This window comes from Acomys russatus, chromosome 19 (assembly GCF_903995435.1).
Source record: "Acomys russatus chromosome 19, mAcoRus1.1, whole genome shotgun sequence".
NCBI lineage: Eukaryota > Metazoa > Chordata > Mammalia > Rodentia > Muridae > Acomys > Acomys russatus.
This window is the reverse complement of record NC_067155.1, coordinates 11,623,269-11,635,983: the sequence shown is the minus strand read 5'-3', so window position 1 is coordinate 11,635,983 and position 12,715 is coordinate 11,623,269. Positions and strand designations below refer to the sequence as shown.

Sequence of the window (12,715 nt, the reverse complement as noted above, 5' to 3'; positions counted from 1 at the left end):
GTTTGAGGCCAGCCTGGTCTGTAGAGTGAGCTTCAGGACAGGTTGGGCTGCTGCACAGACAAATACTGTTTCAAAGAAACCAAAAAAATAAGAAAAAAAGAAAATGTTGCACCACGCCTTTGATCCCAGCCCTCAGGAGGCAGAGGCAGGCGGATCGCTGTGAGTTCGAGGCCAGCCTGGTCTACAAAGGGAGTCCAGAACAACCAGGGCTACACAGAGAAACCCTCTCTCAAAACACTGCCCTCCTCCCAAAAAAAAAAAAAAGATTCATTTTTGAGTGTCTCTTGAGTTTTGCCTACAGGTGTGTCCAGTGCACAGAGGGCGCCATATCCCCTGGAACTGGAATTACAGATGGTTGTGAACTAACTGCCCTGTGAGTGCTGGGAACTCAACCCAGGTCCTCTCCAAGAACAAAAAGCACTATTAAGTTCTCTGTGGTCTTCTAAATTGCTTCTTAGCAAGTACTTTGGCAACATCCACAAAGAAGTAACTAATAAAAGGTCTCGTATAGCCCTGGTTGGCCTCCTACTACTCCCGTCCCACCTGCCAAGCTCTGGAACTTCAGACATGTGTCACCAACCCAGCCCATTACAATACTTAACAAAAATGAGCCTGGCGCAGTGGCACATGCCTTTAATCCCAGCACTCAGGAGGCAGAGGGAGCAGACTGCTATGAGTTCAAAGCCAGCCTGGTCTACAAAGTGAGTCCAGGACAGCCAAGGCTACACAGAGAGACCCTTCCTCGAAAAATCAAATTAAGTAAATAATAAATAAACAAAACAATACTTACAAAAATACATCAGTTAAATTTTATAACATATTCCCGAACAACAAAAACCAATAGTTTTAAAGGCACAGTGCTTCTGTAAAGGTGAGAAGACACTTTTTGGGCAGGGCGTGGTGGCGCACGTCTTTAATCCCAGCACTGGGGAGGCAGAGGCAGGCGGACCTCTGTGAATTTGAGGCCAGCCTGGTCTACGAAGTGAGTCCAGGACAGCCAAGGCTGTCTCAAAAAAAGAAACAAAAACAAAAAAGACACTTTTGAGTATTAGTTTTCTTCTTCCACCATATGGGTCAGGAGCCCAAACTCAGGTTATCCAGCCCCGTGTCAAGCTTCTATCCCCCTGAGCTGCCTCGCTGGCCCTGACCTTTTCATGTAGCGTTTTCAGACCCATTGAACTGTCTAGGGGTGATGGAGTTGTGTTGTTCCCTTGTATGGCTAGATCAGACTTGGCAAATTTTTTTCCCTGTTTTTGTTTGTTTTGTTTTTCGAGACAGCGTTTCTCTGTGTAGCCCTGGCTGGCCTCAAACTCACAGCAATCCACCTGGCTCTGCCTCCCAAGTACTGGGATTAAAGGCGTGTGCCACCGCCGCCCGGCTTTCTTTTGGCTTTTCAAGACAAGCTTTCTCTGTATGTGTAGCAGCCTTGGCTGTCCTGGAACTCACTTTTGCAAGCCAGACTGGCCTCAAACTCACGGAGACCCCTCTGCCTTCCAAATTCTGAGACTAAAGCTCCATATCCTGCCCTAGACTTGACTCCTTGGTGAGCCATTGTGTAGATGACACTTGGACTCTTTTTTTTTTTTTTTTTTAAATTAAAAAACTTTTTTTTGTTGTTTTTGGTTTTTGAGACAAAGTTTCTCTGTGTGATAGTGCTGGCTGTCCTGGAACTTTCTTTCTATAGGCCAGGCTGGCCTCAAACTCAGAAATCTGCCTGCCTCTGCCTCCTGAGTGCTGGGATTAAAGGTGTGCGCTCTTTTGTTTGTTTGTTTGTTTTGTTTTGTTTGAGACAAGGTTTCTCTGTGTAGCCTTGGCTGTCCTGGACTCGCTTTGTAGACCAGGCTGGCCTTGGACTCACATCGATCCGCCTGCCTCTGCCTCCCCAAGTGCTGGGATTACAAGTATGCACCACCACACCTGGCTTCACTTAATGGAGATGTCCAGGAGGGCAGGATATGGTTTCATCAGAATCCTCTCTCATGGGCCCACAGCCCTCCAGAAGACCCTCTTCCCTTGAACTTCCTTTACTATCACTGGCCCCCAGAAAGGGTTGCATTGCACATCTGCCTGTCCCTGTGGCCATTGCACAGCTGTTACAGGAGAGGGTTCAAGGTGGCCTCTGAGGGCTGTGCTCAGCATTGAGAGCTGGCAGTGTGCCTGGCCTTAGGGTAGTGGTGCGGGAGTCTAGGGGTGATCACATGGCCAGTCTAGAGCCCATGTTGTCCAGGACAGAGTCTGTCTCCTAACCAATGAGCCCCAGCTTGCTCACTCACTCACCCACTCACTCATTCATTCATTCATTCATTCATGCATACAGTAAATCACAAAACCAATTACACTGGGCCGGGCGTGGTGGCGCACGCCTTTAATCCCAGCACTCGGGAGGCAGAGGCAGGCGGATCGCTGTGAGTTCGAGGCCAGCCTGGTCTACAAAGTGAGTCCAGGATGGCCAAGGCTACACAGAGAAACCCTGTCTCGAAAAACCAAAAAAAAAACAAAAAAACAAAAAACAAAAACCAATTACACTGTTCACCTGGTGGAATAAACAATGACAATGTATTAGACCCTTGCTTGCCCTCTTAAGGCTACAGCAGTGGCTGCCAACTCTGTGTAGCTACAACTTGTGTGCCTCTCTCTCAACCTGCCTTCCTTTTTCACTTGTGGAATGGGCAATTGAATCCAGGGATTTGTGCACTGTTGAGCCACACACCCCCCCAGCCGCTCACTGAGGGAATTCTAGGCAGGGGCTCTACTACTGAGCCACACCCCTAGCCCCTTACACTGGGGGGATTCTAGGCAGGGACTCTACCACTGACCCACACCCCCAGCCCCTCACTGGGGGATTCTAGGCAGGGGCTCTACCACTGAACCACGCCCTCAGCCCCTCACTGGGGGATTCTAGGCAGGGGCTCTACCACTGAGCCACGCCCCCAGCCCCTCGGGGATTCTAGGCAGGGGCTCTACCACTGAGCCACACCCCCAGCCCCTCACTGGAGGATTTTAGGCAGGGACTCTACCACTGACCCACACCCCCAGCCCCTCACTGGGGGATTCTAGGCAGAGGCTCATTGATCATTAAGGGATATTCCTAATCATCCTACTATATTTATTTTATTTATATGAGCCCCTGTCTGCATGAATGACTGCAGGCCAGAAGAGGGCACCAGATCCCATTCTATATGGCTGTGAGATGTCACGTGGGTGCCAAGAATTGAACCTGGTTCCTCTGGAAGAGCAGCAAGTACTCTTAACCACTAAGCCATCTCTCCAGCCCATTTGCTCATTATTGTATGTGCTTGTTCCCCCCCCCCCTTGAATGTAACGTATACCGTGTGCATGCCTAGTACCCCATGGAGTCCACAAGAAGGTGTCAGATCGCCTGGAACTTGAGTTACAGATTGTATTGCCATGCAGGTGGTGGGAACTGAACTCTGGTCCTCCTGAAGAGCAGCCAGTGCTCTTAACTGCTGAGCCATCTCTCCAGCTGCCCCTTCTCCCCATTACTTAGTTGGAGACTGAGTCTATCTTAGTCACTCAGGCCTTCTAAGTAGCTATGATGACAGACCTGTCCCACCAGACCAGCCTCTAGCTTGCCTTTTGGTATGACTGTCCCTTAAGAACTTAAAGAATCAGGCTGGATGGTGGTGGCACACACCTTTGATCCCAGCACTCAGGGAGGCAGAGGCAGGTGGATCGCTGTGAGTTCAAGGCCAGCCTAGTCTACAAAAGCAAGTCCAGGACAGCCAAAGCTATCACAGAGAAACCCTGTCTCAAAAAAACCAAAGGGGGTGGGGGAAAGAATTTAAGAGTCCCAGTCTCTTCGGTGCCCTCACAGGCTCACAGGTGGTGACAGATGCCCTGCCACTGGTAAGGCTAGCAAAAAGAGTGTCCACTGTTCGATCTGATTTTATTGAAAAGGAAACATACAAAAATCATGTACAAAAAAAATTAACCAAACATGTACAGAAAAATTCATTCCGGTATATCTACAGCAGTGCATGTACAGTATTTTACAGGCTGGGCCGTCCCACCCCACTCCCAGACTCCTCCCTCTTCTGAGACTTTCCCCCCTCCCTGACTCCCCATCTTCCTCCCCAGCACTTTGCCCTGGAGACTAAGGCTGGGGTAGCTTCCGCCAATATCTCCCACCCCCCAAAATGAATGCCAGTGGTCGCACGTGCTCTCTCTAAACCTATGCAATGGGATGGATGGGGATTGAGGGGAGGGGTGGTCCCGGGCAGAGCACAGGATTCACAGTCTGGACCCCTCCTGGACAACCCCAGATGAAGGTGAGGCAGGCATCGGTCACCGCCCGCCGGCGGCTCAGGGAAGATGGCTGGGCACTGGGTTGAGAAGGCCGTCACATGCCCCCCCCCCCATTCTCTGGCTCCAGGAGGCTAGTGGTCAGGTTTGGCTCATATACTCTTCACAGACCCCCTCCCCAGGAGGAGGGGGGGAAGCACCAGGGGCCTGAGGCCAGGCCCAAAGTGAAGGCGCACTGGGGACACCCCCAATGTCCAGCCCCTGCAGCTGGAACGGGCAGCCAGCACCAGCAGCCTTTCCTGAGATGGTGGTGGGCGGCAGAGGCGGGCGGCTCGGTCCTCACCCCCTCGGTCACCATGAGTCCGTCAGCCCTCCCTTCCCTGGCTTTCGGGAGGCCAGGGTCCCCCAAGTCCGTATCTCCATCAGTGCACCTAGGCTGCCCCGGCTCGAGTGGCTTCCCTTGTCCGTCCCTAGGACGAGCAAGGCTGGCAGTCCAGTATGCTACATGGTGCAGAAAAAGTCCCCCGCGCTGGCCAGGGTGTCAGAAGGCGGAGGGGGTCCTGCCCCCCAAGTCCCCGACGTCCCCGGGTGGGTGTAGGCACCTAGTTGGGCTCCATTTCTGGGGCTCCGGGATCCCTGGGTAAGGGGAGGAGTCCCATGAAGAGATTGTACATGACCCTCCAGGGTGAGGGGCGATGTCGATGCTGTTCTTCTTGTCTCTGGAAGGGGAGAGCAAGAGAAATGGGGTTTTTAAAAGAAATACTTATTTACTTATTATGTATACAGTATTCTGCCTGCAGGTAAGACCAGGGCACCAGATCTCATTATAGATGGTTGTGAGTCACCATGTGGTTGCTGGGAATCGAACTCAGGACCTTTGGAGGAGCAGTCAGTGCTCTTAACCTCTGAGCCAGCTCTCCAGCCCCGAGAATTGGGATTTTTATTAGCCTGTGGATTCGCAGGATTGGTCCCCAAACTCAGCACAATCCTCTTGCCAGCCCTCTTCCAGCCCTGCCCACTCCCCCGGGCACACTCTCCTAGGACAGGAGGACGGGATAGTGGCCACATAGTGGCCACAGCAGAGAGCCTAGCACATTTACTCTGCAAACCACAGGGGCCCTTAAGGGGTGGGCTGAAATGCAGCCCATTCAAGGTGCACCACAGGCGGGGTGGCTCAAGCTCCTAATCTTAGCACCTTCACTAAAATTTGCGCTAAAATGCAGGCTCCTGTCTGGAAAAACCGAAGCAGCCAAACAAAAGGCTGGTGGCTCATGGAAGAGAGCAATGAAAGGGCCCCTCTCTCGGGGCTGGAGAGATGGCTCAGTGGTTAAGAGCACTGTCTGCCTCTTCCAGAGGGCCTGAGTTCAATTCCCAGCAACCACATGATGGCTCGCAACCATCTAAGATCTTATGCCCTCTTCTGGCCTGCAGGGGAACAGGCAGGTAAAAACGCTACATAATAAACAAATAAATCTTTAAAAAAAAGAAAGGGCCCTCCCAGTCTTAGCCCAGGCTCAGAGAAGGTGACTCCTGGCAGTGCTGGCTATCTCCCTGGTGGCAGAATTACAAATGTGATGTAGCTTCTACAATGCCTCTGTGATAGCACAGGCCTGTGATCCCAGTGGCTCAGGAGGTTGAGGCAGGAGAAGTGAAAGTTCAAGGCCTGCCTGGGCTACAGAGTGAGTTCGAAGCCAGTGCGGAGTATGTAGTAAGACTTCCATCACTCCGGGAGGCAGAGGCAGGCACATCCCTTTGAGCTCAGGGCCAGCCAGGACAGCTAGGGCTAGACAGAGAAACCCTGTCTTGAAAAACTAAAAAAAAAAAAAAAAAAGAAAGAAAAAAGTTCAAAGCTGGTGGTGGAGGCGGCGGCAGTGGCACACGCCTTTAATCCCAGCACTCAGGAGGCAGAGGCAGAGGCGGATCTCTGTGTGTTCTAGGCCAGCCTGGTCTACAAAGTGAGTCCAGGACACAGAGAAACCCTGTCTGGAAAAAAAAAAAAAAAAAAAGAAAGAAAGAAAGAAAAAGAAGAAAAGGAAAGGAAAAAGGAAAAGAAAAAGGGAAAAGGTGCTCTTGGCTGCAGAGAATACAATTCACTTCAGAGATGTCAGACTGATGCCCCATGCAGTACTGCCTAGAACTAGCCCAGGCCTCTTTGCAAGAGGGAGTGGGTGATGGGGGAGGAGAAGGGGGTGCGCCACCTTGTGAGCTCACTAGCGCCCCTATTTAGTCAGCAAATTAGAGGGTGCAGAGAGTCCAGGTGCTCACTCTGAAGACAGAGAGGGAGGTATCTTAGAAAAGAGGAAAAAGACAAGGCGTCCTGCTAAGCCACACCTCCTGCCAGGCAGGTGCAAGCCCACAGCCTTAGTCTGGGCACTTGGGAGGCAGAGGCAGGGGGGAATCTCCGAGTGCCGGGACAGCCTGGGCTATACACAGAGAAACTGTCTTGCAAAACCAGAAGAAAAAAAGAAAAGGAAAACTTTCTTTCGGAGACATGATCTCAGGTAGCCCAGGCTGTCCTGAAAGCAAACACATAGTTGAAGATTCTAGGGCTTAGTGTCTGCGAGGCTAGCTACTGCTCCACCAACTGAACTACACCAGCCTCCCTTTAAGCTTAAAAAAAAAATTCTATATTTAATGTGTGTATGTGTGTGCTGCTCGCAGATACCAGAGAGAGTCGAATCCCAGGAACTGGAGTTACAGGCAGAGAGATGAGTTGGCAATCAAGCCCTGGTCCTCTGCAAGAGTGTTCTTAACTCCCAACCGCCCCCCCCCCATTAACTTAAAATGTATATAATGTTCATCTGTGTGTGTGTGGCACATGTGGAGGTCAGAGAATACTGTGCAGGACTTGCCATCTCTGTCCTCCCACTATGTTCAGGTTTGGTAGCAAGCGTCTTTATTCTCTGAGCCACCTCAACAGGCCCTTTCCTCCTTATTTTTGAGGCAGGGTTTCACTAGCCTGCCCAGGCTGGCTTTGAACTTTCTTTTTCCCCTCCCTGAGTAGGTGGGATTACAGAAAGCTGCCACCAGGCCACACTACTCGGCTGTGTCTCTAGGATGCGCTCAGTGGTAACCAATGAAGGATATAGAGCGCTTTGGAAAGCCACAGTCAGCACCGCAGCCAGGATGGGAGCTAAAAACAATACCACTGGCCAGGCAAGTAAGCGAAGCGGGTGCAAAAACCACCTGCTGGGAGGACGTCCCCTTTATAAGGGGGTAGGGGACAAGGCCGGGAAGCTAGGAGTCTTTTCTCATCCAACATTAGTGGGGTTCAGGCGCTCTCTCTCTCTCCCTCTCCTTCTCTCTCTCTCTCTCTCTCTCTCTCTCTCTCTCTCTCTCTCTCTCTCTCTCTCTCTCTCTCCCTCTCTCCCTCTCCCTACCTCCAAACAATGCAAGGGCCATGTGCAGAGTGCACAGCCCTGTGGGGCGGGCGCGGGGGTCTTGTGGTTCCCTGGGGTGCTGGGACCTAGAGGGACCGAGTAGCGGGCCTGGCCCGGGGCGGTACCGGCGCGGAGCAGCCGGCGGGAGGCGCTGCAGAGCGCAGCTCGGCGGGGGCGGGCGGGGCGGGCGCGGCGCGTTGCTGACTCACCGGCTATAAATAGCCCGGGATATAGGAGCCGCCGCGCCGAGCGCCGCCCTCAGTCCCCGCGGCCGCGGGCTCAGAGCTGCCTTTTCCCCGACCCTGCCAGGGGCTCCGGTCCGGATCCGGCCCATCTCGGATCCCAGCATCCAGCCGATTCCTCACACACACACACACCTCCAGCTGTCTGTCCCCGGCGCGACCTCGCGCGCGCAGGGCCAGCAGCTGCGGCACATCTGGCGGGGGCGTGCGTCCCCCTCCCCACCTGCCCGCCGCCCTGCACTCACCCGCCGCTCGTACTGCGCGTTGAGGTCGTCTGCCATCCGCCGCAGCTGGGCCCCGATCTCCCGGGCCCACTCCTCCTCCTCCCCGCGCACTCCGGGGGCTGCCTGGGTGGGGCCTCCCGCCAGGGCCTCCGGGGCGCTGGGCACAGGCGACTCTAGGTGCTGCTGGGCTGGTGACAGCAAGGGCTGAGGACCTGGGAGAGGGAAAGGGGCGTGGTCACCACCCACCCAGTCGGCCCCTAGGCTTCCCGGAGGCACCTAGTAGCTTAGCCTCCGCTTCTCCGCTCAGCCATAGAAATTAATTTTTCCCATTCCTTTCAGGCCCTAGAAACGGGTCTCGAGGAAGTGGCTCAGGGGCCACGAGGCTGGCCAGTTACCCACTAAAGCTCATATCAGTGTGGAAGTCCCTCAACATATCCGACCTAAGTACCCCCATTCTAATACAGGGTCAAATCTTTTCGGTTCTATTTGACAGACTGGGAAACTGAGGCCTCACCCAGAGAAGTGGCCAAGGTCACACGGGGATACAGCCACTGACCCCACCCAGGCACTACTCTCAGGTCTCCAGCACACTCCTGCCCAACCAGAGTGAGGCCACACCCCCGGATGTGGCATTGGCCTGCTGACCAGAAGGCTAGACTGGGGCTAACCCAAGAAGGCTGGGGGTGGGGGGGAGGGAGGGGGGAGAGAGCTGTGTGTGGCGTGGGTACAGGGTTAGTCTTTCTGCCCCACCCCCTCTGGCGCTCATCCTTGTCCCTCTGTCCTGTCACACCAGGTCCTGGGCCTCAGTTTCCATTATCTCTGAATCTAGTTCTGAAACGCAGGGAAAGTTGGAAAGTTATTCTCTCTTTAACCTCTGGGCTCAGGAGATTGTATGGGGCGCGGGGGTGGGGTGGGAGTGGGGGGGGCGGGGTAGATAGAAAGGGAAACCCAGATGGTCATTTCCCGTAGCCGGGCACCACAGGGTTAACAACCCATCAGGCAGGGGACCTTTAACCCTTCCCTCCCTGAGCCTCACCCGCTCCCCGAGGGGGACTTTCCCAACACAATGGCCCCTCCCCCTCTCCTTCCTCCCAGGGGACTGCGGGCAGAGCCTGCTAGTGCCAAAGACATTCAAATAAAAGGGAAAGGCCTCCGACCCCTCCCCAAAGTTCTGAGGTGGCAATCCTCTCACTAGCCATACTCCTTCCCACTGAAACCCTCCGGGGGGTTGGGGGGCGCCCAGGGACCCGGGCTGGGGGGAGGGGAGCCGAGAAACAGCTGTTGCCCGAGGCCCGGTAAGGGACGTGGGCTGCAACTCGGGGGACTGCAGTCAGATTCCAAGAGGGACTTCCCACTCGACCTGGCCCCTCCATCCCTGGCTCCCAGTCCGTCTTCCTGCTTCTAGCTACACAAAGACCACACTGGCCACACCCTCCGGTGGCCCCACTCAGCTCGGCTCCCGCTTCAGCTTCCCCGGGTGTGGGGCGGGCACTCACCGTCCGGGCGCGGGCCTCGTGGCCGGCTGCGGTGACCCCCAGGCCAGCGGGGGGCCCCCAGGGCAGCGGTGACGGCAGGCGGGGCGGTGGGGGCGCAGAGGTAGGCGGCCGGCAGCAGGGCGGGGGCAGCAGGGGCGGCGGGCAGGCCGGGCTCGCAGAGGCCGCAGGACACAGCGGAGGGCACCAGGCGGCCGAGCGGGAAGGGGCGCGGACCGTCGCGGGCCAAGCCCTCTACGGGCTCCGGAGAGCTGCCCTCCTGTCGTGCGCGGGCCATGGCGCTCCCTGGAGCCTGCGGGACACGGTGGGAGGTCAGCGGGGCGACTGCAGGAAGGCTACAGGACCCTACCCTATAGACAGCCTGCCTGGAGGTCACTTACGCCCATGAGGGGATGACCCCAGGGGGCAGCCTAGCCGGGACACATGGAGGTGGGCGCACGAGGTGTGCGGGGGGGGGGGGCGCACAGACTGCGTCTGGGGCTTGTGGCAAAGCCCACCAGGCAGACTGCCTAGGACTCTCAGGGCTTGGACCAGGGAGAACTTTCCCAACAGAGAGGAGCGCAGCAGGGGTGCTCGGGCTCCCAGGACTTACTGGACAGCCTGTGTGTGAGTGTGATGGGAAGACGACTCACACACACCCAAGAACTTGCAGAAGTGTCCAACTTGACCCACACCCTCCCCAGACCCAGTGAGGTGGCCCACTCTGAAACACCAGGCTCCACACTGCCCTCCACACACACACATCAGTCTCACACTGACCCGCTGCTGATATGCCCACGCTCACCCAGCCACATGCAGCCTTCACACACAGGAGCACAACAGACAAGACTTCAACATGTTTCTCCTGCATACACACAAACACCCCCCAAGATGCAAGACACCCCTGATACACCTTAGCACACACACACTCACCATCATTATCATCCCAAAACACACCTGAATGTGCCCAACTCGCACCGCCCCTCACCCCAACTCTGAGCTCCCGGGACACAACAGACACATGTCATCACAACCCTATACATCATCTTTCTCATATGCGGGCCAGCGACATGAGGGAGGCACTAGCCACAGCTGGAAGAAGCTATCAGTCTAGCCTCTTTTCCCAGCCCCAAAACACCACAGACAAGTGTCAGCCCCAAACCACACACACACACACACACACACACACACACACACACACACACACACACACACAGCCCAGCAGCACACATACCTAAAGCAGAGACAGAAAACACTGGCCTCACGTGACTGGTATAAACACTACAGAGAGAGAGAGCCACATGACACGCAGGAGCCACGGATCTCAGTGACAAGCCCCTCAGACCCAACACACACACACACACACACACACACACACACACACACGGCATGTAGATGTTGACAGTGCACCATCTAGATCCGCCCCCACCCCCCCCCCCGGAGCCCTCCATCCTTAGTGTGGAGATAGCCTTATGCCTCTTGCCACTCAGAAGTCACCCAGGGAGCGATCAGGCACTGGGTGGCACCCCATCCTAAAAGCTGGGTGCAGCAGATGCATGTCTTGGAGACACCCAGAGACAGCGCGAGCGCGCGCGCACACACACACGCGCGCACACATACACACACATGCAACGCACACTCGGGCGAGACCCCTGCACAGCAACACAGCTCACTCAAGCGACACACAAACACAGCTCAAGTGCCCTCGTTGCGAACACCACCAGGCAGGCGACAGATTCCCCCTAGTCACCCCTCAAGAGCACACGCACACAACTCTGGTTGGGAGGGGTGGCTACCCACACTCCTATACGGACAGGTGCACCCCACCCCGCAGACATGCGGGCAAGGACTCACGCAGACACCCCTCCGGGTGACAAACGCCAACATCTCGGTGTAGGGACACAAACTCGGGAGCCAGACACGAGCACACACACACAGGCGAGACACCTGCAGATCCACAGCTCCGCACGGTCCCCGCCGCCCCTCCGCTGTCACAGCCCCCCCCCCCGCCCCACGCCGCCACGTGCGCCCGCCCCGCCCGCTCAGCGCGCGCGGGGCCAATAACCGGCTGTTGCTGGGGCGCAGCCCCCGCCCGCGGGAGCCGCAGCCTCCGCCGCCCCATGTCGCCGCCCCCGGCGGGCGCGCGCCCTGGGTGTGGCCGATCCTCGGTGCCACCCCCCACACCGACCCTCCCGCAGCGGGACTCGGGGGACCAAAAGCGAGCCCCGAGCCACGCTCCTCCCCGGCCCCACTGGCCACCAGGGGGCGCGGGCGAGCCCGAACCCCATTGTTTGTAAACAAACTCGCCAGACCGCTGAGGCACCTGTGCGCCCAGACGGGGCGCCCCGAGTCCCAGGTGCTTCCTTCCCGCCGGGCCGGCCTAGCCTTGGTCCCCTTGATGAAAGCTGGGGCACAGGTTGCGGGAATGTAAGGCAACTGCCCTCTCTGCCCGTGCACCCCGTCACCTCCTCCAGGGAGCCCTCCCGGCCTGATTTCTCATAAGCAGCGTCGAGGATCGGGGTGCACACTCACCCCGGGGGCATGAACACTCCAGAAGAGTGAGGCGATGGGGTGGCGGGCGGTTGCCTTCTGGAGGGCGCGCCCGCCGAGTGGCTTGTTAAAGAGCCTCCTTGCTGCTGCTGCTGTTGCTGCTGCTGCTCTAACTGCAGTGGCTGCTGCTGTTGTTTCTATTGGCTCGTTCGCGTCTGCGTCTGGATCACCACTGCTGCTAGCTCACAAGTGTCGCCGTCGCCTCCCGGGCGCCCCGCTTGCATGTGGCTCAGCGCCTCGTCTCAGGCCGCCCGGCAGATCCCCGCTCGCTCCGCGGCAGCCCCGCCCCGCCCCGCCTCTCGCTCGCTCCCACGCCCCGCCCCCGCGTGACGCCAGGGCCCCGCCTGCGGCCCGGGACAAGTCAAGGCTTGCAAGCGGGCGCCGCGCCCCCTACCTCCTCGCGGGGGCTTTCCCTGCAGCCGAGGGGGCGGGGCGAGGCCTAGCCCCGGGGCAGGAGCAACGTGGGGGGGGCGGGGGGGGACAACTCAGATCCGGGGTGTCCAGACACGCTGACACACTGACACACTAACTGGGACCCACACCCCCACCCGGGGAGTACGCTCAGACTGACGGACTGGCGCAAC

At 56.9% G+C, this 12,715-nt stretch overlaps 1 protein-coding gene across 3 annotated transcripts; it reads right to left on the bottom strand.

Annotated features, from left to right (window-relative positions):
- Positions 1–3,814: 3,814 nt before the first annotated feature.
- Bbc3 (BCL2 binding component 3) lies at positions 3,815–12,399 on the bottom strand. 3 transcript variants are annotated; one of them, XM_051162458.1, is made up of 4 exons: positions 11,436–11,562; positions 9,606–9,894; positions 8,131–8,321; positions 3,815–4,982 (listed from the first exon to the last, which is right to left on the bottom strand). In XM_051162458.1, exons 1-4 carry the CDS (start codon positions 11,466–11,468, stop codon positions 4,866–4,868), a joined length of 630 nt encoding a protein of 209 aa, XP_051018415.1. In that variant the 5' UTR covers positions 11,469–11,562; the 3' UTR covers positions 3,815–4,865. The 3 variants fall into 3 exon arrangements, with proteins under 3 accessions (XP_051018415.1, XP_051018416.1, XP_051018417.1); XM_051162459.1 differs by lacking the exon at positions 11,436–11,562 and adding an exon at positions 12,114–12,399 and having other exon boundaries at positions 3,817–4,982; XM_051162460.1 differs by lacking the exons at positions 9,606–9,894; positions 11,436–11,562 and adding an exon at positions 8,682–8,742 and having other exon boundaries at positions 3,822–4,982.
- Positions 12,400–12,715: the final 316 nt, after the last annotated feature.